The sequence below is a fragment of the Phascolarctos cinereus genome, unplaced genomic scaffold, assembly GCF_003287225.1.
Source record: "Phascolarctos cinereus isolate Bilbo 61053 unplaced genomic scaffold, phaCin_HiC Scaffold_726;HRSCAF=1367, whole genome shotgun sequence".
In the NCBI taxonomy this organism is placed as follows: Eukaryota; Metazoa; Chordata; class Mammalia; order Diprotodontia; family Phascolarctidae; genus Phascolarctos; species Phascolarctos cinereus.
This window is the reverse complement of record NW_027556098.1, coordinates 186,409,506-186,431,973: the sequence shown is the minus strand read 5'-3', so window position 1 is coordinate 186,431,973 and position 22,468 is coordinate 186,409,506. Positions and strand designations below refer to the sequence as shown.

General features: G+C 35.0%; 1 protein-coding gene across 1 annotated transcript in view; it reads right to left on the bottom strand.

The window, feature by feature from the left end:
* Nucleotides 1-1,726: 1,726 nt before the first annotated feature.
* Nucleotides 1,727-22,468, bottom strand: part of STK17B (serine/threonine kinase 17b) — a 39,373-nt gene continuing 18,631 nt past the window's right edge. The window contains exons 3-8 of the mRNA XM_020993559.2: nt 19,814-20,026; nt 12,787-12,931; nt 9,240-9,366; nt 8,125-8,173; nt 6,518-6,697; nt 1,727-5,668 (exon numbers count right to left, since the gene is read on the bottom strand). Of these exons, the coding sequence (XP_020849218.1) occupies nt 5,386-5,668; nt 6,518-6,697; nt 8,125-8,173; nt 9,240-9,366; nt 12,787-12,931; nt 19,814-20,026 (997 nt within the window). The 3' untranslated portion in view covers nt 1,727-5,385. The remainder of the gene's footprint in view (nt 5,669-6,517; nt 6,698-8,124; nt 8,174-9,239; nt 9,367-12,786; nt 12,932-19,813; nt 20,027-22,468) is intronic.

Genomic DNA, 22,468 nt, shown 5'->3' with positions numbered 1-22,468 from the left:
AGAGGGAGCTCATGGCAGATAGTCTCAATTGTCTCAATAAAGTAGAAGGTGCTAGGATAGAGGTGAGAACAGGTGGTGGGCTTAAGAAAGACTGGGTGATGGTGAAATATAACCTATTTGTCTTTCAACAAGCATTTACTAAGCTGCTAAGATGTACCAAGTGCTGGACATACAAAGACATAAAATTAAATTATCCCTTCCCTCAAAGAGGTTAAAAATTGGTAAAAATTGACATGAAGGCTAGCACTAGAGTAAAAAAAGGATGAACTGAGTATCAAATGGAGTGAACCTCAAAAAAAGTTTTCTGAGTAAATAATGAGCAATGTTAACTATAATTGTTCTGCAGTCAAAATACCTTTGCAAGCTAACATACATTTAATCTTAATGCTAAAATCTATTGTTCCAGCCTAACTTATAATTACATAAAATTGATTAGTTTACTTTCTGAATTAGTCTGTCATTTTGACTAGAAACAAAGATAAGTTTCCAATTAAATTTCTTGAAAAAAATTATGTAACTGAATTAACAAAGGCGATGAATAAAAAGAATGAAAATATATTTATGAAGTGGATCCTACATGCTTGGCATTGTGTTAGGCACTGTGGATGCAAATAAAGAAAAAAACTGCTTCTCCTTTCAAGGAGCTCACATTCTAATTTGGGGAAGACAACACACTGAGTATAGTTTAAGAGCATTAGCCTATACGTAGCCTACCCTTGGCCAGATTTCTCAACTACAAAAGGGCCAGTGTACCAGGCCATGTAGAATCTCCCATTCCCCTTGCCCCAGCTGTCCTACCTGAACACTGACTTACAGCCCCTGTTCCTGTAGGGGAAATGGAGGGAAACCTCACCTCCTTTAAGGTTGACCTTCCCGTGTCAGCCACCAAGTCCAAATTTTGTTTGTTTAGTACTGTCATCACTCTGTCAGTCACTTTCCCTCCTTCCCCAAGACCTGTGGACCTCCAGTCTCCTGGCTGCCATGGTAGATATGACCATTCACAACATTTAACAAGCAAACAGTCACCAACTATAGTTCTACCCATAAGATAGACTACTGAGCCTTCCCATTGGCTATGCTAGTGAAACCTAAGGATTAACAGGCCTTTCCATTCAACATGCTATCGAGTAATCATGAGTAAGTCAAATGAATTTAAATACATTAAGCTGATAAAAACTTTGGGAATTACAGGATACACTTGAATATCATTTTACCATGTCTCTCTGTTCCTCCTCATGATGAGTTCCTTTTTTCTCCTTTTTGAAACCCTAGACCCTGTTCACAGCTGTAGGTCATCCACAACTGGTTGGTTGCCTGGGATTTAACTGAACACTTGTGTGGCCTCACTTTCTCAGATCAGGGAAAAGTGGGAACTTGGGACGCAGTGAGGTGGAGAACAAGTTTGGTTTTTTTTTTTTGTATACTAAATCACTTTATAGATTATCAATAAACCAGGGAGTTAGATCAACAATCATGAGACTCATCTGTGTTCCCTGAATTCCTGAACCTAACTAGTACACCAAAGGGTAGCTATCATTTGTCTCAAATTCAAACAATTTCTCTGGTAGGGAGGGTTTGGCTTTTTATAATCACTCTACTGCTTTACTTGAGAAGTGGGAAATAGACCCTTCTGCAAGGATGGGAAGAAATAGATCATTACCCAAATGACAAAAGCACTCTTTTCAAAATATATCTGAGACTGCTTTGAAATAAAGACAACTGTAGGTACAAAAAAAAAGATGCCATTTAATTTACAATCAAAAGGCTCATTAAGTACATAGAACGAACAGTGCTCTAAAGTGAAGTCTCAATCACATCTGTCATTCTACCCTTAACTTAAATTATCTAACAAAAGTTACCACAGGACAGTTGGACCTATACTTGAATTATATACAATATTTTACAGTAAGTTAAAGCACTCTAAAAGATTCTTATAAAATAAAATTAGACATTTACATTAATCCAGAGAATTTAAACTTCATTTTTATACTTTGAAATAAAACTACAACTGTTTACACAATTCAAAAAGTATCCATTACTAGGTGGTTGCTTCATCTGAAAATCCAATTGCTAAAATGAAAATAGAGTAAGAAATGTAAACAATTTTAAACATCAAAACAGATAAATGTTCTTTGGGGACAATACATTATTCCACTGGTTTCTACATGTATATGTTTAAAGTGCTTTGTTTTTATGTTTCACACTTGCTGTAACTTTACAGTGGAAAGTCAAGTCAAAGTGACCACTGATAATAAAATTTTAATATTTTATTTTTAAGGCATTCTCCACCTCTTTGCACTCCATATTCAGAAGGTAAATTTTATTTTGCAAAATCATTATAGTTTAGAATTAAACTTTAGAGCAGTTGAGCAATTACTGATATTTATTCCTGTTAAGGTGACCTCCATTTTGACTTAAAGAAGACCTACCTTTTTCATCTTTAATGCATTGTTATTTAACGCTTTGGGAAAATGGAAATAAGAATTGTAGGAGTCACTGTGATTGAAAAATGAATATTAGACATTTAGCTTCTATGATTCCCTAACTCAGCCTTGCTCATTTTGGGTGAAAAAAAAACCTATTAAAATAATTTAAAATTATTAATGTATCCTTGAGGGTCATGAAAAAAACTGTTATGTCGTAGTAAATATGTTTTTAACCTTTTTGCAAACTTTTCTGTATCATTTCAATTTTGCCTTTTTAAAGTAATTTTAAAATGTGTTAGTAAAATTTCAGACAATAACTTTATAATTTACTCTTCAATTGCTTTTGTCCATTTTTAAGCTATAACTATATTGACCTTTATTTTGTGAAATGAAGTCAGCAAACTAAAAATTTATTATTCTAGTCAACTAAAATGGGGAAAAATCCCTGTAAAACTTTGAAACATTCTTTTACTGTGTTTTGATATTATTTCATTATATTTTCTCTTACTTGCTTTTAAAATAATTTAAGATGAAACTTTTTTTTAAACACTTCAGGTAGGATAATTTAAAAGTTTAACATCTTGGAATAAAATCAGAAATTTTTGATGACTATGCATTTCAAAATAATACCTTCATTCACAGGATTCAACCTAATCTGAAACAATAAAGGGAGCGAGAAAATAGTTTAAGGTGCTGCTTACTTTGTCCATCAGTGGAAATACTTATATTCATTTTTATAAAACTGGAATTTTACATAGTGAGTGCTGCCATAATTCAAGTTTTACTGTCTTTTCACAATAAAACTTAATTAATTTTAGGAGATGATGTAAATAATTGAAATAGACTTTTAAAGATTTAACTTCAAATTTGATATACAACATACCCTATAGCTGAGAGGAAAAGCAGAGATTGGCTGAATGTAAGCTTCTTCCAGCAAAAAAAGGAAACTGACATGAAAGGCACCAAAAATATTAAGTGCTCATAATATTACAATATTTTACATTCCTTGCTTATTTCATTTATTGATATGGACTGAGATATCCTGACATGTGAGCATGTATGTTATCATAGAAAATGGATACTTCCCAATACCCCAACGAAATTTATTTGACACTTGAGTGCACTGACTTAATACTGATAGCAAATCAATGGAAACAATTATTATAAAACTATAAACCTTCGCTTTTACAGGAAGGGAAGATGCCCATTTTAGCTTTTAGAATTTCTAGTATGTTTCTTAACAACTATTTCTTTATATATTTACATGATATCTGAGAAAAATTCTTTTGGCACCTGAGTTGAATAAAATAGATTCACAGGTCTTTGAAGAACCTAGAGCTATCATGAATCAAGAGTTGTGTAAATGATTACATATTTAAAACTTACACACATATATTCAACACACATAATTTCTACTTTAAAAAACTCTTGACAACATTAAGTAAATTCAATATTAAGGCCAAAGGACCCACCCCTCTTTGCTGTTAGTAATAATGGTGATATCACTGAGACATTTGGAGTTTTAAGATTTTTAGGAAGGTAACTAGAGATGTCTACCATTTTTAGCTAAAAGTTGGCCTCTTTTTTATGATGTAAGAAGGTCAATAGGTCTTGAAATCTCCCATTACCTTGATTTAAGCTTTCCTACTGGGATGACAAAATACCTGCTAATGAAGACCTCTCTTTGCAGACTTTAAGGATTGGCTAGAGAGAAGTGTGTCTCCCATCCTTGTTTGGATCTTTTTCAGAAGACATCAAAGACACCAGGTGACAATCTCTGGGCTAAATCCAAAAAAAGTGATGTATTGTAATCTTCAATTACTACACAGGCCATCATAAGACCTCATGGAATCTGTTTCATGTGAAGCTCACCACTCACTGTGAGCTGTGTGTGTATAAAAGATTGTTAAGGGGCTTGTTCCCACCACTTTAAATACCACTGAGCTTGACTCTTTACTGGACTCTAGTCATTTGTACTTTAGTGAGATTGTGCTCTAGTACTTTCTTCTCATACCTATTTGTATTTTGAATGATTGGTTTTCAGATTCTTAGTTTCATTATTCTGCATCCTAAATTCTGTTACTTATTTCCATAGCTAAATTTGATCACATACTCTTCTACACTCAATAGATATCGCTGCTTAATGAAGGGAAATACTCTATTTTCTAAGGTATCTTCAACGAGCATCAATCAGAAGGCTTTGCCAGCTGTTTTGTAACCACCTTTCAAACTGTATTTGTTTGGGTATATTTTGGGGATAGGGAGAGACCTATTAAGACTACAAAACCCAAGTTCCAAAACACTTTCCTGAGTGACAAACTGCAGAGGAAACTCCTGTTATTTCTTTTTATCAAGAAAAATATAACATTCTCTGTATGATGTATGCAGAACCAGAAAACTAAGGGCTGAATGCTCTTCTCAGTTGCAAGATGGCTTCTGGTATTTAGGTAGAACAGCTTAATTTTGATGTAGTCGTTCTAAATGACTTCAATTAATAGAAGGAAAACACAACATTTACCCTAGGGGAAAACAAAAGACTTAACTTTCAATTTCTTCATTTTGCTGCATTTACGTCCTAGCCAAAAAATTACTAAAAGTACTTAGTTGGTACCGTATAGCAACTCTTTGGCAAACCTAGTGAAAATTAGCTTAGTTTCTCTTATTTACAGAATACAAGCTAAAAATGTTCAAAATTGTTCATTTTTGAAGTAATATTTTAAATGTGCAAATGTACTATTTAAATTTTCTTCTCTGGTGAGTTCTGTGGTTCCAGGACAGGGAGCAAGATCTGTTATTATGAACTATTTCCTTAACACAAATACATTTCCTTCAATCCTTTCCCAAATCAAAAGTGCATGTTCAGCATAAGCACATTATACATGAAGCTACAAAACATAACATCTCATAGGCAACACTGCAGTGGATTTTAAATTCAGTTCAAATGATGAAGAGAAAGTTGCTAGCACAACAAATCTGGAACAAGTTCCTGAGGATTATGCAAGGAATCATCAAAACGAAATCGTTTGGAAACTGTACTAATGTCCTCAGGAATATTCTCCTTATCTTCTCGGTCACCACAGGTTCCATTACAAGTAGATTTAATGGTTTTGTCTTCTGAGTTTCTGACTGTGTGCTCTTGAGTTTGAGAAGAACAGGAAGTTTCTTCAGGATGAAACAAATCTACAAAGTCCTGTTGCTGAAGCCAAGGATGAGAGAGACAGTCTTCTGCTGTTGGTCTGTCCCTGTGAATAAAAGGAAGAAGGCTCATGGAGGTCTCCTATTACATAGAGAATGCTCTCAGTTTTCTGATCCTTTTCTTTGCAACAACAAGGCCTAATCTGGAAAGACAGCTCTCAATAAGAAAGTTTGGTCCTAGTCCTGGGTTTACATTCACAACATCAGAAAGTACACAGCTTTTCTTTGCCTTAGCCTTCCTACATTCAAAATGGGAATACCATCTACTGCACTTAATTGGCTTGGTAATTAAGATCAGAAAGGGGAAAATTTCTGAGCTCTTCTGGTATGAAAGAAGCTCCCTAATTATGATATCAGGCAAAGATATCATGATTAACACCATATAGCCAACCTCCAACTGTAGCTAGACAAACTGAATTTAAAGTACAGTTACTGAGAATTTCCTTAACACTCCCACAATGTTACTATACCAAACTTTAGATTCTTTCCATTCAAGTTCATTGCATCTAATTACTCTGTCATAATTTAGAAAGATAATTTTTAACCCACTTAATTTTTAATGTAAGATGTATGTATATGTGAGAGGCAGCATGGCTTGGATTCAAAACCTCTCCCTTAACATTTACTAGCTGTGTGAACCTGGGCAAGTTATATACCTTTGTGAACCTCAGGCAACTCTATGAGACTATAATCTATAGATGAACTGTGACCTGCATTGGTGGAGGGAGTTCTCACACCTTGAGTTCCCAAACCAATGAAACTGAAGGTCCTAGATGTCCTTAATATAATATGTATGTATACATATATGTTTATATGTGTGCAAACATACAAAATGTCAAAAATAATAAAACAATATTTTAAAGATATTTATGTGTATCTATATATATATTACTTACTCTGGGTTTTTTACTAAAAGACACTGAATAAAGTCTTTGGCCAGCTGTGAGACTGATGAAAACATTTCTTCAGAATAATCCACATTGACTTGAGAAATATTGAGGTATGTTTCTTGATTGTCTTCTCCCACAAATGGAGATGTATGCATTAACAACATGTATGCAATTATGCCAACATTCCTGAAAAAGAATCAGAAAAGAAAGAATTCCTTAGCTTGTCCTTCAGGGCCCTGTGTGACCTATTGACTCTTCCTATGAAGCCTGGATCTATAGTCAAGAAACCTGGGGCTCAAGGTCTAGTTACAACATTAGCAGTTTTTTCTAGTCATAAGCTCTTAGTCAATGAGTCATGTTTCCAGTCTTACCCTACACTATTTTCCCTTTCTGTGCCATGGTCCAGCTAAAATATACCACTTACTATCTTCTGTACATGTTTTGTGCTTTCCTAGTCCTGTGACTTTATTCATACCATTTGCCTAGGCTTGCAAATTTCCTACCCTAACCCCTTCCCTCTTGTTTCAAAGCCCCACTCAGATGCCGCCTTCCCCTCCAGCTGACTCTGATTACCTAGTCAGAAATTGTCTTTTTTTCCATCTGCCTTTGCACAACATTTTGTACCTACTATTCTGACAAATTCACTTCTACACCATGGTTACTACCTGCATGGAGGCAAGAAGTCAGGACAGGATCAGGCAGTGGCTAGTAGTCTAATTTGATGTTAACATATACTGCATGAAGGGGAATAGTATGAAAAAAGACTGGAAATATAAATTGGAGCCAGATGTGAAGGGCCTTGAATTCCAGGCTAAGAAGTCAGTCGCTTATTCTGGAGATAATAGGGACCTACCAAAGGAATTTGAACAGCAGAGTAACATGATTAGATTTCTCCATTAGAAAATTACTGTGATAACAATGTGAATGATGGGGAGGCTGTCCTGGACAGGAGAGATTGTATAGAGGAAGGCCACTGAGAGGGTCATTACAATAATTTAGGTGAGACACAATGAGGTATTATTTTAGAGCATTGGCAAAGTGTGAGAAAAAGAGAAGGGTAGAAGTGATATTTTAAGGGACTTAACAGCTGATTAAGTGTGGGGGTATGGAGGAGGGATATGACTTTGAGCTTTTGAGCCCGACTGACTGAAAACAATGGCAATACCATCAATAGAAATAATAAAGTTAGAAGAGGGAAAAATGTGGGGGAAGATGGGTTCAATTTTGAACATGGTGAGTTTAAGGTGGAACTGAGTAGATAGGTGAAAATGGGGGTACCTTCTGTCTCTATAGTGTATGTTCTGTATTTATGATTTAAGTTTGCTGTCATATAAAATAACAAAAAAAATTGTATAATATTGGGAAATTTTGTCAGTGTTTAATGTGGCTGAGTCAAGTATTAAGTAGAATAATTTTAAAACTCTTGTGTAGCAAATGACTCTCCAATATCTAGTGCAGCTAATCACAATTGGTTTTGACACTTCCCAACAGACACCCTTTCAACTCTAAATTATGTAATCCACATGAGAAAACTTGCAATTAAAAAGGTTACTATAAAAAAAAAGCTAAAATGGTGAAGATGGAAAAATATGAAGGTAACTAAAAAAGCTTACCACATGTCTGTTGCCGTGGTAATAGGATCATAGTTCAACACTTCTGGAGCTGAAAAGTAAAAGTCCAATTACACACCATGTTTAAATTACTTTTCTATTGAAGCAGATTTTCATGTTTGTTTTTGATTTTGGAAAGACTGGGAGCTCATTAAATGATTTGGGTTTGCATTTAGTGCAGTGTCAAGTATGCAACTGGCTGATCACTAAAAGTGTCTGTTAATGAATAATTGCTCAAAGAGGTCCTAATACTAATACACGAATACTTTTAGAATGGCTCTTGGTTGAGTAGTGCTGGGAGAGTAAATCTGAACAAAAATGGCAAACTCTATACTATTTTTCACATTTGTTATCACACAAATAATTTCAGCACAATATTCTTTAATTCCAATGGATTCCTTTTGTCACTATCACTTTAGCACCCCTTTTCTGTACAGTATTGTATGCTTTTAAGCAATGGCCAAAGGGAAAAGAAGGAATTTCTATTGAAACTTCTAGAAAACAGTGGTCCGCCAGCCCCACTACCCTTTTCAAAACAGCTGCCTTCCTTTCACTCAGCCTTCCTCAGCTACTCCACAGAAAGATTAGGTGGGTCTCACCAGCCTTGAACTCTACAATTTCAAAACCTGAAAGAGCTTAAGGTAAGCCATTTGCTAAAGTTGGACTCTACTTTCTACCTGTTACTAGTTTTGTTAGTGTACACTGTTGATTTTGTCTCACTTTTAGATCCCAGCACTTTTTGGCTGCCAATTGCTTCAGACCTGGGGTTGAACAGCTAGTGTTGAATCCTTCCTCTCTGTTAGACAGCCCCAGCCTTTGGGTCTCTTCTTTGGGTCTCTCCTCAAAGACTCTCAGTGAGCTTTCTTTCTGCTAACCACCTCAATTATCAATAAGTCCCAGATCAATTTGTGATCTGTTGCTGGTCAGGTGGCTCATGGTACTGACTCATGGTACAAAACCTCAGTCAGCATCAAGGAAGACTCATGGATCCCACCAAAAATATGCTGAGTAAATATATAGTGGAAATAAATGTCCCAAATAATTCTCTCTACACTAGAATGATCTATTTCTTTTTTTTTTTTTAATTTGGCTATAGAAAGTAAAAGGAAAATTCTTACCTAGGTATTCAGGAGTTCCCATTATTTCTCTCAGTTCACTTGCATTCCCTATTTTCCGAGACATTCCAAAATCTACAATTTTTATGTCTCCAAGTGGAGAAATGCTGCTTAATAAGATATTCTGAGGCTGCACAAAAGAAAATACAAAGATTATTAATGTACTATGAAATAGTTTATTCTTTGTTAAAACTGCAATACTAATTTCAGGCAAGAAACAGATCAAATTTGAATTCATTCAGTTTCAATTACTTTGGAATCACTGAAACATGAGGCAAAACGGAAATATTACATCTACATTCCTAAATTTATAGTTCATAGTTAAAGTTCAGGTTTCATTACAAATACTTTTTATAAAGGAAAATCACAACACTAAATCTTTTAGATTCAAATCATTTGTAGGTTTTGTTTTTGTTTTTTGACTAGACCTGCAATTTTACAGATGTAGGAAACTATTGTAGATGGCTCAGTGGATAGAGCTGGGCCTGAAGTCAAGAAGACCCTAGTTCAAATCCAGCCTCAGACTCATTAGGTAGATGACCCTGGGCAAATCACTTAATCTCTGCTTGCCTTAACCACTGGAAAAGGAAATGGTAAACCACTTCAATATCTTTGCCAAGAAAATCCTATGGACAGCTTGGGCATGCTATGATCTATTGGGTTATAAAGAGTTGGACATGACTGAACAACAACAAAACTTCTACTACCAAGACAGGTCAAATCAGCACCTACTCTGAAAATGTTTTTAGAGAACTGATTGCCTGGGGGACTATGAGGTTACTCAAGGTGAAATAACCAGTAAGCGCTAAGGATAGAATTTTATCCGAGAGGCCTTCTGAAGCCCACTCTCTCATGCCATGCTGCTTCTTTTATGTTCGCTTTTTGAAGTTCATAATTATATAATTCATGATCTTCAATGTTTTACAGACATAAAAATATCCCAGTATTTAAATGCCAAAGTTGATCACAACTACTTTAATTGCAAGCTTTCCTAATGTAGATTTCAAAACTCAAGGTGGAGGGAAGATTGTTTGGGTGTCTGTTGGAAAGTGTCTGCTGAGCCAAAACAAAATGTAACACATTTTTAAACATAAAAGAACCTTGCTATGAAAAAATAAATGTGGGTTACATAGAGCCTTTTTCTGATGATTCAGGGTCATCATGAGGAATAGCAATTATTTCACTATCCTATACTTTGCCTTTCTCAGGGGCTATAAAGGCACCTATGTCTTTCTATGCTGAATTGTCCAGCTGCAAAGCGCTATTTTTTTCAGTGAGTGCTTTTTATAATTTTTCTGTCTTCTCCCTGCCAGGTCTTCAGGATGTCCAGCTCTATTAGCTCATCATCCCCTTAATTTGTTGCATCTAGTCTGTTGTGATAACCACTATCTTTCTTTAAACAGACCCTTCCAGCCTTATCTTAAAGTAACACCTTTCACATACTCCAGTCAAATCTGACTACTCGCTGTTTTGTTCCCTGAATACTCTCAGCACATTGCTTCAGAACCTTTGCTCATACCATGTACTTTTTACCCACAATCCCTGCTTATAGAAATATAACCTATCCTTCCAGGTCCAGCCCAAAACTACTTATTCCAAAAGCCTTCTAATGGTCCTTCCACCAGAAGTAATACCTTTGTTCAGAAATAGCACAGTTCCTTGTTTATCCATCTTGTTATTGTAAACATTTTTTTTTGTACAAACAAGGAAAGCCTCACCAAAATTTTCTAAGATTCCTGATCATGGCATGGGTTCTGGAAGCCTGTGTCAATGGAATTCACAACCTCACATGTCCTAGCAAGCTGGAAAGGCATCAAGTAGAGGCCCCTAGGACTATATTTTTGTCATTTAAGGAGCAGCCTGTCTAAATTTAGAGAGGCGCATTATCAGGATGGCCACAGGGGAGAATGGATTTTTTTTTTTAGCTATGACTCAACAAGACGGTCTACTAAAAGGAGTTTTAATATTCATAGTAGGTGCTAGACTTGTCAGGAAAACCCGAATTCAAATGCCGCTGTAGACACTTAAAAGCTGTGTGACTTGGATAATTCACTTAACCTTTCTCAGCTTCAGTTTCCTCATCTGTAAAATGGAGAAAACAGCACATACCTGAAAGGGTTGTGAGGACAAAATGATATAATATAGGTAACATCCTATATAAATGTTAACTATTGTTGTTATCAACTTTACTAGTAGATGTAATACCCACACTGGCAAAATCAACGATCCTAGTATTATATGGAACTATTCTGCATGTCCTTTTCTCAGTCACATACAAGGGCTCTTTAAGGACATGTACTCTTTCTTAATTATTTCCCTTACCACTTAGAACATATTTTTGTTGTTCAGTCGTGTCTGACTCTTCATGACCTCATTTGGGGTTTTCTTGGAAAAGATACCAGAGGGGTTTGCCATTTTCTTCTCCAGCTCATTTTACAGATAAGGAAACTAAGGCAAACAGGGTTAAGTGAGTTGCCCAGGGTCACACAGCTACTAATCGTCTGAGGCTGAATCTGAACTCGGGTCTTCCTAACTCCAGGCCCTGCACTCTAGCCACTGTTGCCCCTTAGAACACACAGGATTTATTTAATTCTTTCTTGAATCTGTTGCTATGAGATGGGCAACCACATAATTAAGTTGGTTTGATTTCTGTCTAAAGAAAAATTAGATTCTGAGAGAAGATCTTTTCTGAGAAAATTGAATGAATTGAGTTTCTGAGCTTTGTAAGATCCATTTTTCATGTTTAGAGGATTTTTTTTGCACATTTCTCTGTTTTCAATTATGTTCTAGATAACTGAGGTAGATGGCTAAATGACTTCTGGAAGTAGAGTATTACTGTACTCTAACCTCCATTAACTTGGAAGTTTGTGATAATGTCCCATGGGCTGAGGTTGTACTACGAAGAAATAATCTGTTTGGCAAATTAAGTTTATTAAATATTTCAGAGGAGTTTTTCAGCCAATATAAATTTATTTTTTTTGGTGAGGCAAGTGGGGTTAACTGACTTGCCCAGAGTTACACAGCTAGTAAGTGCTATGTGTCTGAGGCCAGATTTGAACTCAAGTCCTCCTGACTTTATGGCTGGTGGTCCATCTACTGTGCTACCTAGCTGCTTCCCCAACTTAACATTTTTAAAGGAATTTAGACTATATGATCAGAGTAGAATTGCAGATATTTACTCATCACATAAGGATGGAACATACCCTTATTTAAAACACTATTAGCGGTTAGTTAAGGAAAAATTAAGACTTTTCACTAATTCAGACCAGGTAATCCATAAACTAACATAAATCTGTGGGACTTTAATGTTCTTACAAGAAGGAGTATAATATAGTGTTATTTTTTATAATCTTATGGTTAAATTGAGGGCCTCATATGAACACACAAACAGGTCTATGCAATATATAAGTCAAAAAACATATTTAAATTGTAGGATGCCAACATCTTCTTTGACCTTGCTAACTGAGGACTAGACAGGAAAAGAAACACTGCATGTAACAAGTCACATGCAAAAAAAAAAGAAAAAGAAAAAAGTCACATGTAATATTACCTTCAAATCAAGGTGCACAATATTGTTTTGATGTAGATAAGAAACTCCTTCCAATATTTGTCTAATAAGTTTGATGATATCATTTTCAGAGACTATTTCAACTAGGTCAGGTAAACATAGATTGAAAATTTCTCCACCTGCAGCACTGAAAGAAAATCCAAATAACATCAGATTGAATGTTTTTATACTAATTTATCTCAGACGGTATTTTTTTGAATGCCACTTTCATTGAAATAATTTCTACTTTATGTTTTAAAAAAATAAGCTGTTTAGCTAGCATGTTCATTTAATAAGCTGAAAAAATTTAATGAGAAAGAAAAGAACAAGAATGTTTATTATGAAAATTAATCATATAAATTTGAGGTTAGCAGTCAATGCTATTCTGATTGTCATATTAGCCTGCCTCTTCTTTGTATCACTAAGAAAAGCTGAAGGCCCATTAACAATCAATGTATTATTTTTGTTGTTTTTCACCAGATGACTCGAAATATGCTTATGTGACTTCCAAAATTTAAGATAACTTTATGTACAATGTGTTGGTGGCCTCCTTACATTAACACGGTTATGCAGATTATGGAAACAAGAGTAAAGAGAAAGACTACTTAACTACTCATTTAAAAAATCAAATTAAAATACCTTTATGGTCTATAGGACAAATTGCAATAGCAAATCAACCACACTGCTTGCAATTATTTTTAGTTAATTTAATTGCTAAAGATAGCAGAAGCAGGTAATTAAGTCTCTAAGTTAAAATTCTGATCCAAAATTCATCTGTGTTGATAAACATCTGGCAAATTCATATACAGAGTTCAAATAATTAGTTAATATTCTGATGCACCATGAAGTCTCTAATGAAACAAAAAAAGTCCTCGGAAGGGGTTAAAAATAATTTTCACTTGTAATCACAACAGACAATAAACTTAAGGAGTATTTATCTTTAGCAAATGAGGGGAAAAAATACATTCTCCAAGGTTTATTCAATATAATCACAATTCAGATGATATAAATGTTAACTCTGGAGCTTCTCGCGCGTGTGTGTGTGTGTGTGTGTGTGTGTGTGTGTGTGTGTGTGTATGTGTGAAAGACTATCTGGTCAGCATCAAGCTTTGCAGAACATTTAGGCTTCTGAAATGGCTGTTATTGTAGAAATAACTTCTTTACCCAAAAGAAGTCTTAGTAGTGAACTATAAGAATATCAGAGCATCTAGTGACAATGATCATGACCAAAGAGTTTATTTATGACCAACAGACTGTAATAAATTGGCTAACCATAGGAAAGGAAAAGAATACTTGTTTTCTAGGTGGTAACATCTATAAAACGCTAAATGTTTTCAGAATAGGAAGGCAGGTTAAAGTTCTAGGAAGCAGAAGAGATGAAGAAAACCAGAGACAAGAGAATAAAAATAATGGTGCTTGGGTATGGTGACTAGCATATGCTCTGACAATGGAAAAGAAAAGAATCAAGAACAAAAAGAGAAGACAGAAAAGTTCTACACCCTGTGGAGAATGGAGTAAAAAAAAAACCAAAACACGTACCTCAGAAGCTGCTAAGGGCATCAGTGTAACATGTAGGCAACATACCAACTAGTAAGACGAATCAGTATTTACTATATATATAGCAGTGTCGTAGCACAGTGATACCATCCTCTACAGCTGCATTTACAATACAGCATAATTATTTTAAAAGACAAAGAAATATATAGTATATTTTATGAAGACTGCCAGAAAAAAAGTAAAAATAAGACAGTTCCCACACCTCAAAGCTAAATCTCTAGCTACAATGACTAGAATTTTCACTATAAAATAACTGAACATATTTCTCAACAGAAAACATTAATAATCAAAAGAAAACTCAGGGAAGCTAGGTGATGCAGTGGATAGAGCACTGGCCCTGAAGTCAGGAGGACCTGAGTTCAAATGAGGCCTCAGACCAAACACTTGACACTTATTAGCTGTGTGACCCTGGGCAAGTCACTTAACCCCAACTGCCAAAAAAAAAGACAGAAACAAAAGAAAACAGTAGTTTATTCAGGTAGTTCTAAACGCCTTCATTAAATTGAGAGGAAATAAACACAAAACTAAATTCCTTTTATTTAATAAGGCTGTCAAGATGGGATAGTTTTTTGTATTGAAATCCTTTCTTTTTCTGAATTATCTTATAGGACTTAGGAAGACAATTAAGCCTTTATAATTAAAGAGCTACAGGGGAAATGTTACAAAGTCTACTGTCCTATCTCTAAACTCCAACAAGATAAAATGGCAATTTTCTAGGGGTGCTTAAATGTTACACTAATTTTTTCATTATACCTTGCATGAAAACAGGCTATACTGTTTCCATTTATCCAAAGTCTGACATGGACTCTAGGCAAAACAACCCCTTAATCCCTTTTGAATGTCTTTGAACTGCACAATTCTGTTAAAATTCAATGACAGAATAGGTGTCAGAAAGACTTGACTTAAAGAGTAATTTCACAAATCAAAATTATAGTTTTTAATGATGGTTTTGCTCCACAAAGAGTACTTCTTAAAATTATGTTACCAGATAGTGAACAAATACTTTATCCCCATTTTACAGACACAGAGATGGTGCCATACAGGGACATTAAGTATGGGCTAAGGAGACAATAACCAGGTGCTCTATGCTCTTATCATATGACTTTTGAAAGTAGAGCAGCTAAAAATAAGTCACTTCTCATGATCTAGTGCTTTGTATATTAGATCACATTGACTTATTATATTAATAGTCTAAAGTCACTTTACTTATTTCACCTGAAAATGCTGGCACAGAAGTACTATAATTTGAAAAATGATTTAAAAGTAAAAGCAGCAGTTCATGAAAAAAAAAACACGGGTAAAAAGACAAGGATTAAGTTGAAGACTTCTTTTCATTTGACAGGATGTGCTATTAAGAAATAGTATAATCCCTTTTAAGTTCATAATGCATTAAGCAGGCCCTATAAAATAAGAGATTTGTATGATCATCAATTTAGAGCTGGATGCAACCTTGGACATTTCTAGCCTCATTTCCTCATGACACAGATGGGGCCCTTGAGGCCCAAGGATTGGGAGGGGGTGGAGATGGTCAACTGACTTCTGACAGTCACATAAGAGTTAAGTAGCAGAGTCGGGAACTGAATTCAGGCTCTCTGAATACCCAAATCCATACTCTTTCCAACATGCCACACTGTCTCTACTATTGTTAGTCTCTTCTAATTATAATTTTGATGAAAAGTTCGCAGTGCCTAGAAGCCAATTTTTAAAAATATTATTTTAGAAGAAGTTCCTTCTGAGCTCTTGAAACCCATGCCAACAAAACATGAGCAGGTCCTACTTGGCTGGAAATGCACCAAGTGCAAGCCTCAAAATCCACCTCTCTCACTTAAGAAAAGCAGTCTAGGGAAGTCAGAAAAAGTCACCAGGTAACCCATTTTTTGGCAGCAGTAACTCATGGAACCATCAATTAAGACATGAGGTCATGGTGTTCTAAGTTCTCATACTAATGAAATTACGGAACTTAAAAAATATTTAAGGATTTAACCTAACTAGCAATTTGCAGGCTGGTCCACTAAAAATTTAAGTTACATAACCTCAAGTGGGCCCTCACTGAAGTAAGGCAATCCTTTCATACCTTCCCAATCAATTTACTGTGCCACTTACCACAGTGGTTTTCCCAAGCCTCTCATGCCTCCTGGGGCTCCTCTTCTCCTCACTCTAACAGCTGAGGGCTATGACTTATACTTCACTGAGAAAATTGAGGTCATTTGCCAATAGCTCCCTTTTCTTCTCTCCTCCTCATTTCACATCACTCAGATGCCTTCTGCCACTATCTCCTCCTTCACTTATCTGACATGAAGATATGGCCTTTCTCATCATCAAGGTAAACTCCTCTGTGTGAATCTTGATCCCATTCTATCCTATTATCTCTAGGAGCTTGCCTCCTTTATCATCCCCACTCTCTCTCGGTCTTTCACTATCTACTTTTGTCCCTACTGCCTATAAACACACTCATGTGTTCTCCATCCTTGAAAGAATCCTCACTTGATCTGACTGTCCCAGATAGCTATTAACTTATATTTCTCCTGCGTTTCACGGCTACACTCCTTGAGAAAGAAGTCTACAAGTGGAGATCCCACTTCCTCTCCCCTTACTTTCTTTTAAAGTCTCTACAATCTGGTTTCCAAACAAATCAATTAAACTGAATCTCCTCTCTCCAAAGTAACCAATGGTTTCTTAATCGTCAAATCTAATGGACTTACCTCAACCCTCATTTTTTAACCTTTCTTCACTCTTTGCCATTGTCAATCACCCTCTTCTTGATATTCTCTCTACTCTACTAGGTTTTTCATGACACATACTCTCCTGGTTCTTCTCCTAGCTGAATAGTCCTTCTCTGTCTTCTTTGTTGGATATTGGTACTTCATCTAGGTCTGGCCTTGGACATACTCTCCTCTTCATTTATGCTATTTCACCTGATGATCTTATGCAGATGATTCTCAGATCTATTTACTCAGTCCTAATCACCCTCCTGACTTTCAGTCTTACACCTTTCAACTGCCTATAGGATATCTTAAAATGGATGTTCCATAGAAGTCATAAACTCAACAAGTCTAAAATTTAATTCATTATCTTTCTCCCCAAGCCCTCTTCTCTTTCTAAGTTCCTATGACTGTCAAGGGTACCACCATCCTCTCAAGTCATCCAGACTAGCAATCTCAGCGTCATCTTTGAGTCTTCATTCATTCTCATCTCACATATTGAATCTGCTATTAAGTGTGGTTGATTCTACCTTCAGATTTCCTTGCAGATATGCTTAACAACATTTTTTATATGCATCCCCTTCTGCCCTCTGACACAGCCACCACCCTCGTACAGGTTTTCGCTCCCTCATACTCAGAGTATCACATCATTCTGCTGGTTGGTTTTCTTGCCTCAAGTCTCTCTCCCACTCCAGTCTGCCCTCCACTTTGCTGCCAAATTGAACTTCCTGAAAGCCTAGGATTCTTACCATGTCATCTCCCTACTCAATAAACTCTAGCACACTGGTCTTCTTGCTGGTCTTTGAACACAATGCTACAGTCTCCTTACTTCCATGTCCATCCTCCTCCATATGATATTTTTGTTAATAAATACTGATAACAAGATCAAAGGCCCATTCATTTAATAGTGTACTATAGTTAAAATTTTGAAAGAGGAAGAAGTATTGGTTTTTTGTATAACTCAACTATATGTATTTTATGGAGCAATAAGAACTAAATTCCCATGTTAAGGGTCACATCAAGTTTAAATTAAAAGAACACGTGGTTATTATGCGGGGAAAAAAGCCTTCATAAAAATCTTGGCAGATATCATGGGAAGGGAAATACAACATTTTCTTTTTTAATTAACAAAGACTGGATAGGGTATTTTTAGGGCAGGAAGATATCATATAGCATATACTGGATATATTATTTTGTATATGGACACTATCGGCTTATTTTTAGTTTTAGTTTTAAAGATGAGTTAATGGTACCCTGCAACCCAACAACTATGCTCTGTTGGCATGGCTTTCAAGAAATCAGTAGGAACTATATTAGACATAATGTTTTATTCTATACCAAGAATGTTGTGGTGTTGTTAATGCATTGCAACTCTAGCTATGTGCAAATTTTAACATTTATAAATTAATAGATTAGTGTGTGTGGGGGGGAATTTCTTCAAATCATGATTCTAACTGAGTTATGATTTGGGGATTTCAAAGCTATTGTCCTTGCACTGAGTTACTGCAAATCACTGGAAAATAAGCTTCTCTGACTTGTACTATTATTTCTGTTGCTGATGCTTACAAGAAGTACAAATCTTTTAGGGTACCATCAGATCCATTTCCTAACCTGTTAAAAGGTATCTGCACAGCATGCTAAATGGAATTTACAATTAAATTAAAATATGCTCAAGATATATATATTTTGGAAGGGGAGGGGCAGGAAAGGTGGGAGAGAGAGAAAATAAATGCTTGTTAGTTGAAAAAAATTAACTGAAAAAGAACTAGAGAATTTCCAATAATATATGGAACTTGACCACTGCTAAAACAAGTATGTCACAAAGATTTCTTCCCACATTTCTCAAATTCAGTCATAAGAGCTGAAACATATAAAGTAATTTAAGGTTTACAATGGGCTTTTCTAACAACCTTATGAGGTAAAGTTGTCTAATTACTATTATCATCATTTTACAGATGAAACTGAGGCTTATGGAAGGTAAGGGTCTTGTTTGTGATCATCTACTTAGAAAATGTCAGAAGTGGGATGTGAAGCCAAGTTTCTCATTTTCAAGTCTACCGCTCTTCCCACTACAACTTAACAATACTGAGTTTCTTTGATACGCTTTTAGTTAGTTCTTACCACTGACTGATAGAGCTAAAAAAGTTATTTTTTAAAGGTAATAGCTGGTCAATGGAAGGTCTAGAACAGGGATGTTTGTTTTTAAATTGATCATCACTGATGTTTTCAGTGGGTCAGTAAGGTCCAATTTAAAAATAACAACAACAATAAAAAAAAACACCCTGTCTATCTCTTGTCTAGAACAAGAATTTAGATTTTCTGACTTACTTGAGTTTAGAGATAGTTCTAATGAATTGTTTCAAACGTGAAATTAAATGAGTGACTTAGGCAAATATAAGTAACTTGTTAAGATAAAGAGAAGACATAGTTCCAAAGTAAAGTTTTCTCTTTCTCAAGCAGCATAAAAAGATTAAAGAAGGAAAGAAGCAGAAATTTTAGTTGATCATCATTAGGCAGTCATGTGATTGGGTGCTTTCCTTTTTATGTGAAGAAAGTTAATTCCCCAACACAGAAGACAAAGTATGTTAATAAGATAACTGATCAGAATTGTTAGGATGGAACACAAATTAGCAACTAAAATCACTAGATGTACTAATATAAGAACTAATATGTTCTGAACATATTTGTTTCTTTGTTTTTGATGCATCAAAAAAGCAAACCCTGTTGATCAGTTACTAATTTATAACAAAATTGATAAAATGCACACTTACTACTCCAACACCAAAATGATTTCATTTGAAGTTTCATAGACTTCATGGAGATTAATCACACGGGAACTGGACTCTGTTAATTCTAGCACAGCAATTTCATGTAGGATCTCTGCTCGACAATCCTGGCCTCTTCTTCTCTTCTTTAGAAATTTAGCAGCATATTCTTGGTCAGTGGATTTTGAAATACATTGTCTGACCACAGCAAATTTTCCTCTGAAAAAAAGAGGGGAAAAATCAACTATGGTTTTTATATCAAAGAGCCAGATACAGAGTAACTCCTCTAAGACCATCAAGCCTTTCAAATATCCATATCATTCAGGTATTTGCCATATCTTGGGTTCCAAAATAAGATCACATTTTTATCTACTGTTAAATAAACTGTGTGTTCTGTTACATCAAGGAAACTACAGCAGTTCATCAAACTTTGTCTTACAAAGTATGTAATAATAATGAAACAAAATTATTTTCTTGCCTAAGAGACTGAAATGATTCATTGCTTTAAGATGGATATTAAAAGTTGGTCTCTAAAAGTGTAACAGATAAAAGTAAACTATGATTCTAAAGAATATAATGGACGAAACAAAACAAGACTGAAAAATCCATGGTGAACCTGTGTGACAGAGAAATAAAAAACTTACTCTCTCAGCCAGATTGATTTTAAAGTTTAAAGTTAGGTATATTTGTAATTTATACATATATATATATATATATATATATATATATATATATAAATTATTATTATTATTATTACATCTTTATACTATTACTAAGCATAAATGTGGTGGGTGCCATTTACTAAAACAAAGAAAGAAACAAAAATCACCCTCACAGCAAGGAGGTAAGGGTATTTTAAAGTCCTACTTTACAGCTATTTAAATTTTCCCCAGTATTAGTATTTATAAAAGTAAATTTACTATCCACACATATTATTAAGTTATTTGTATTCAGGGCTAAGGAGATATGTCTTTTGTGGCATTTTTCATTCAAATATTTTAAATGCCTTATAAACATGAAAAGTGAACTTCAAGGTATACTTCCATAAACACACAAAACAATCAGTCTCATTCTCATTTGTAATCATCAGAAAACAATTCCTCTTCCCCCCCAAAAGAAAACAATTCCTCTCATTAACATAGTTCATTTTAAAAAACGTGGCTTACTTGATCTTAGCAAATTTTACTTCAGTGAAAAGCAAAAACTGTGTTTAAAGCAAAAATTACAATTTGAATTCTAAAAAATTCTCCAAAATAGGCAAAAGTCAGACAGTCCCTGCCTTCAAGGTCTCAACAACCCAATGGGTGAAACAAGCTAATATGTACAATCAAGCTATGTACAGGGTAAGAAGACACTAGAATAAAGAGAGTTTTGGGGAAAGGCTTCCTGTAGATGATGAGATTTTAGTTGAAACTTTAAAAAAGGTAGGGAGAAATCAAGGTGACATAGAAACAAGATATAAAAAAAAATCTAATTTAACAAAAGAATCACATTCTCATACATATGACACATAATGGCTAGCCAAGGTAATAAATACCCTAAAAAACATAAAGTATCATTTTAAAAAAAGTAATAATTTGTAATAACAATTATGACCTGAAGACTGAATTGTAATGTCATGAACTACCAGTTTCTGGAAGGAAAAAAAACCACAATTAATATTAGTAATGATGATGATGATGATGATGATGATAATATAGCTAATATTATATAGTACTTACAATGTGACAGACATTGTGCTAAGTGCTTTATAGTTATCATCTTATTTGATCCTCACAACAACTCTGGAAGGTAGCTGCTATTATTATCCCCATTTTACAGAATGGGAAACCGAGGCAAACAGTGGAGTGACTCACCCAGGGTCACACAGCTTATTTTAATAAGCATCTGAGGTCAGAGCTGAACTCAGATCTTCCTGACTCCAAGTCTGGTGCTCTATCTACTGCACCACACAGCTGCCTCAAGCAAATTAAAACTGGGCCAAGATTTTAATACTATTCAATTAAACAAACATTTGTTAAAGACCTACTATGTAAAAGGTACTTGGGCACTGGGTAATTTAAGGTCACTAACCAAAAATAAGACCTTTCCTCAAAACTTTCAAGTTTTTATTTGTAGATATTTACAGTTGCATTTTCGATAAATATTTTTAAAAGGCAATATAGTGAAGTAGTTAGAGAGTCTATCTTAGAATCAGGAAGACTTGGGTTCAAGTCCCATTTCTGATGTATTTCTCCTTGTATCAGACAATTCTCAGAGACTATATAAACTGCCAAGCTGAATCAGCATAAGGGGTTAGTTTCCTTACTGGGAGTGCCCCACACCATGAAATCACAGGTCTAGTCCCATCTCTACTTTATAAATCAGAAGCCTGGCACCAAAACTAAAATTTTCATTTACACGCTATTAAATTAGATTATTTAAATTGCTCTTGTCAAAATGCCTAGTAATTTATTGCCAGGTAATTCACTTTCCTTCAACTGTGAAATGCTACTCACATTTTAAAAGTATAAATGACACCCTGCTCCTAAAATAAATTATTCTATATTTAATTGTTAAATGAGTTACATATCTTAACTTGTCATCTAAAAGTCTTTTCTTAACAATAATTCTCAACTCAGGTACTCACTCAGCAGCTAAACTGCCTTGCAGTTAGTCTAC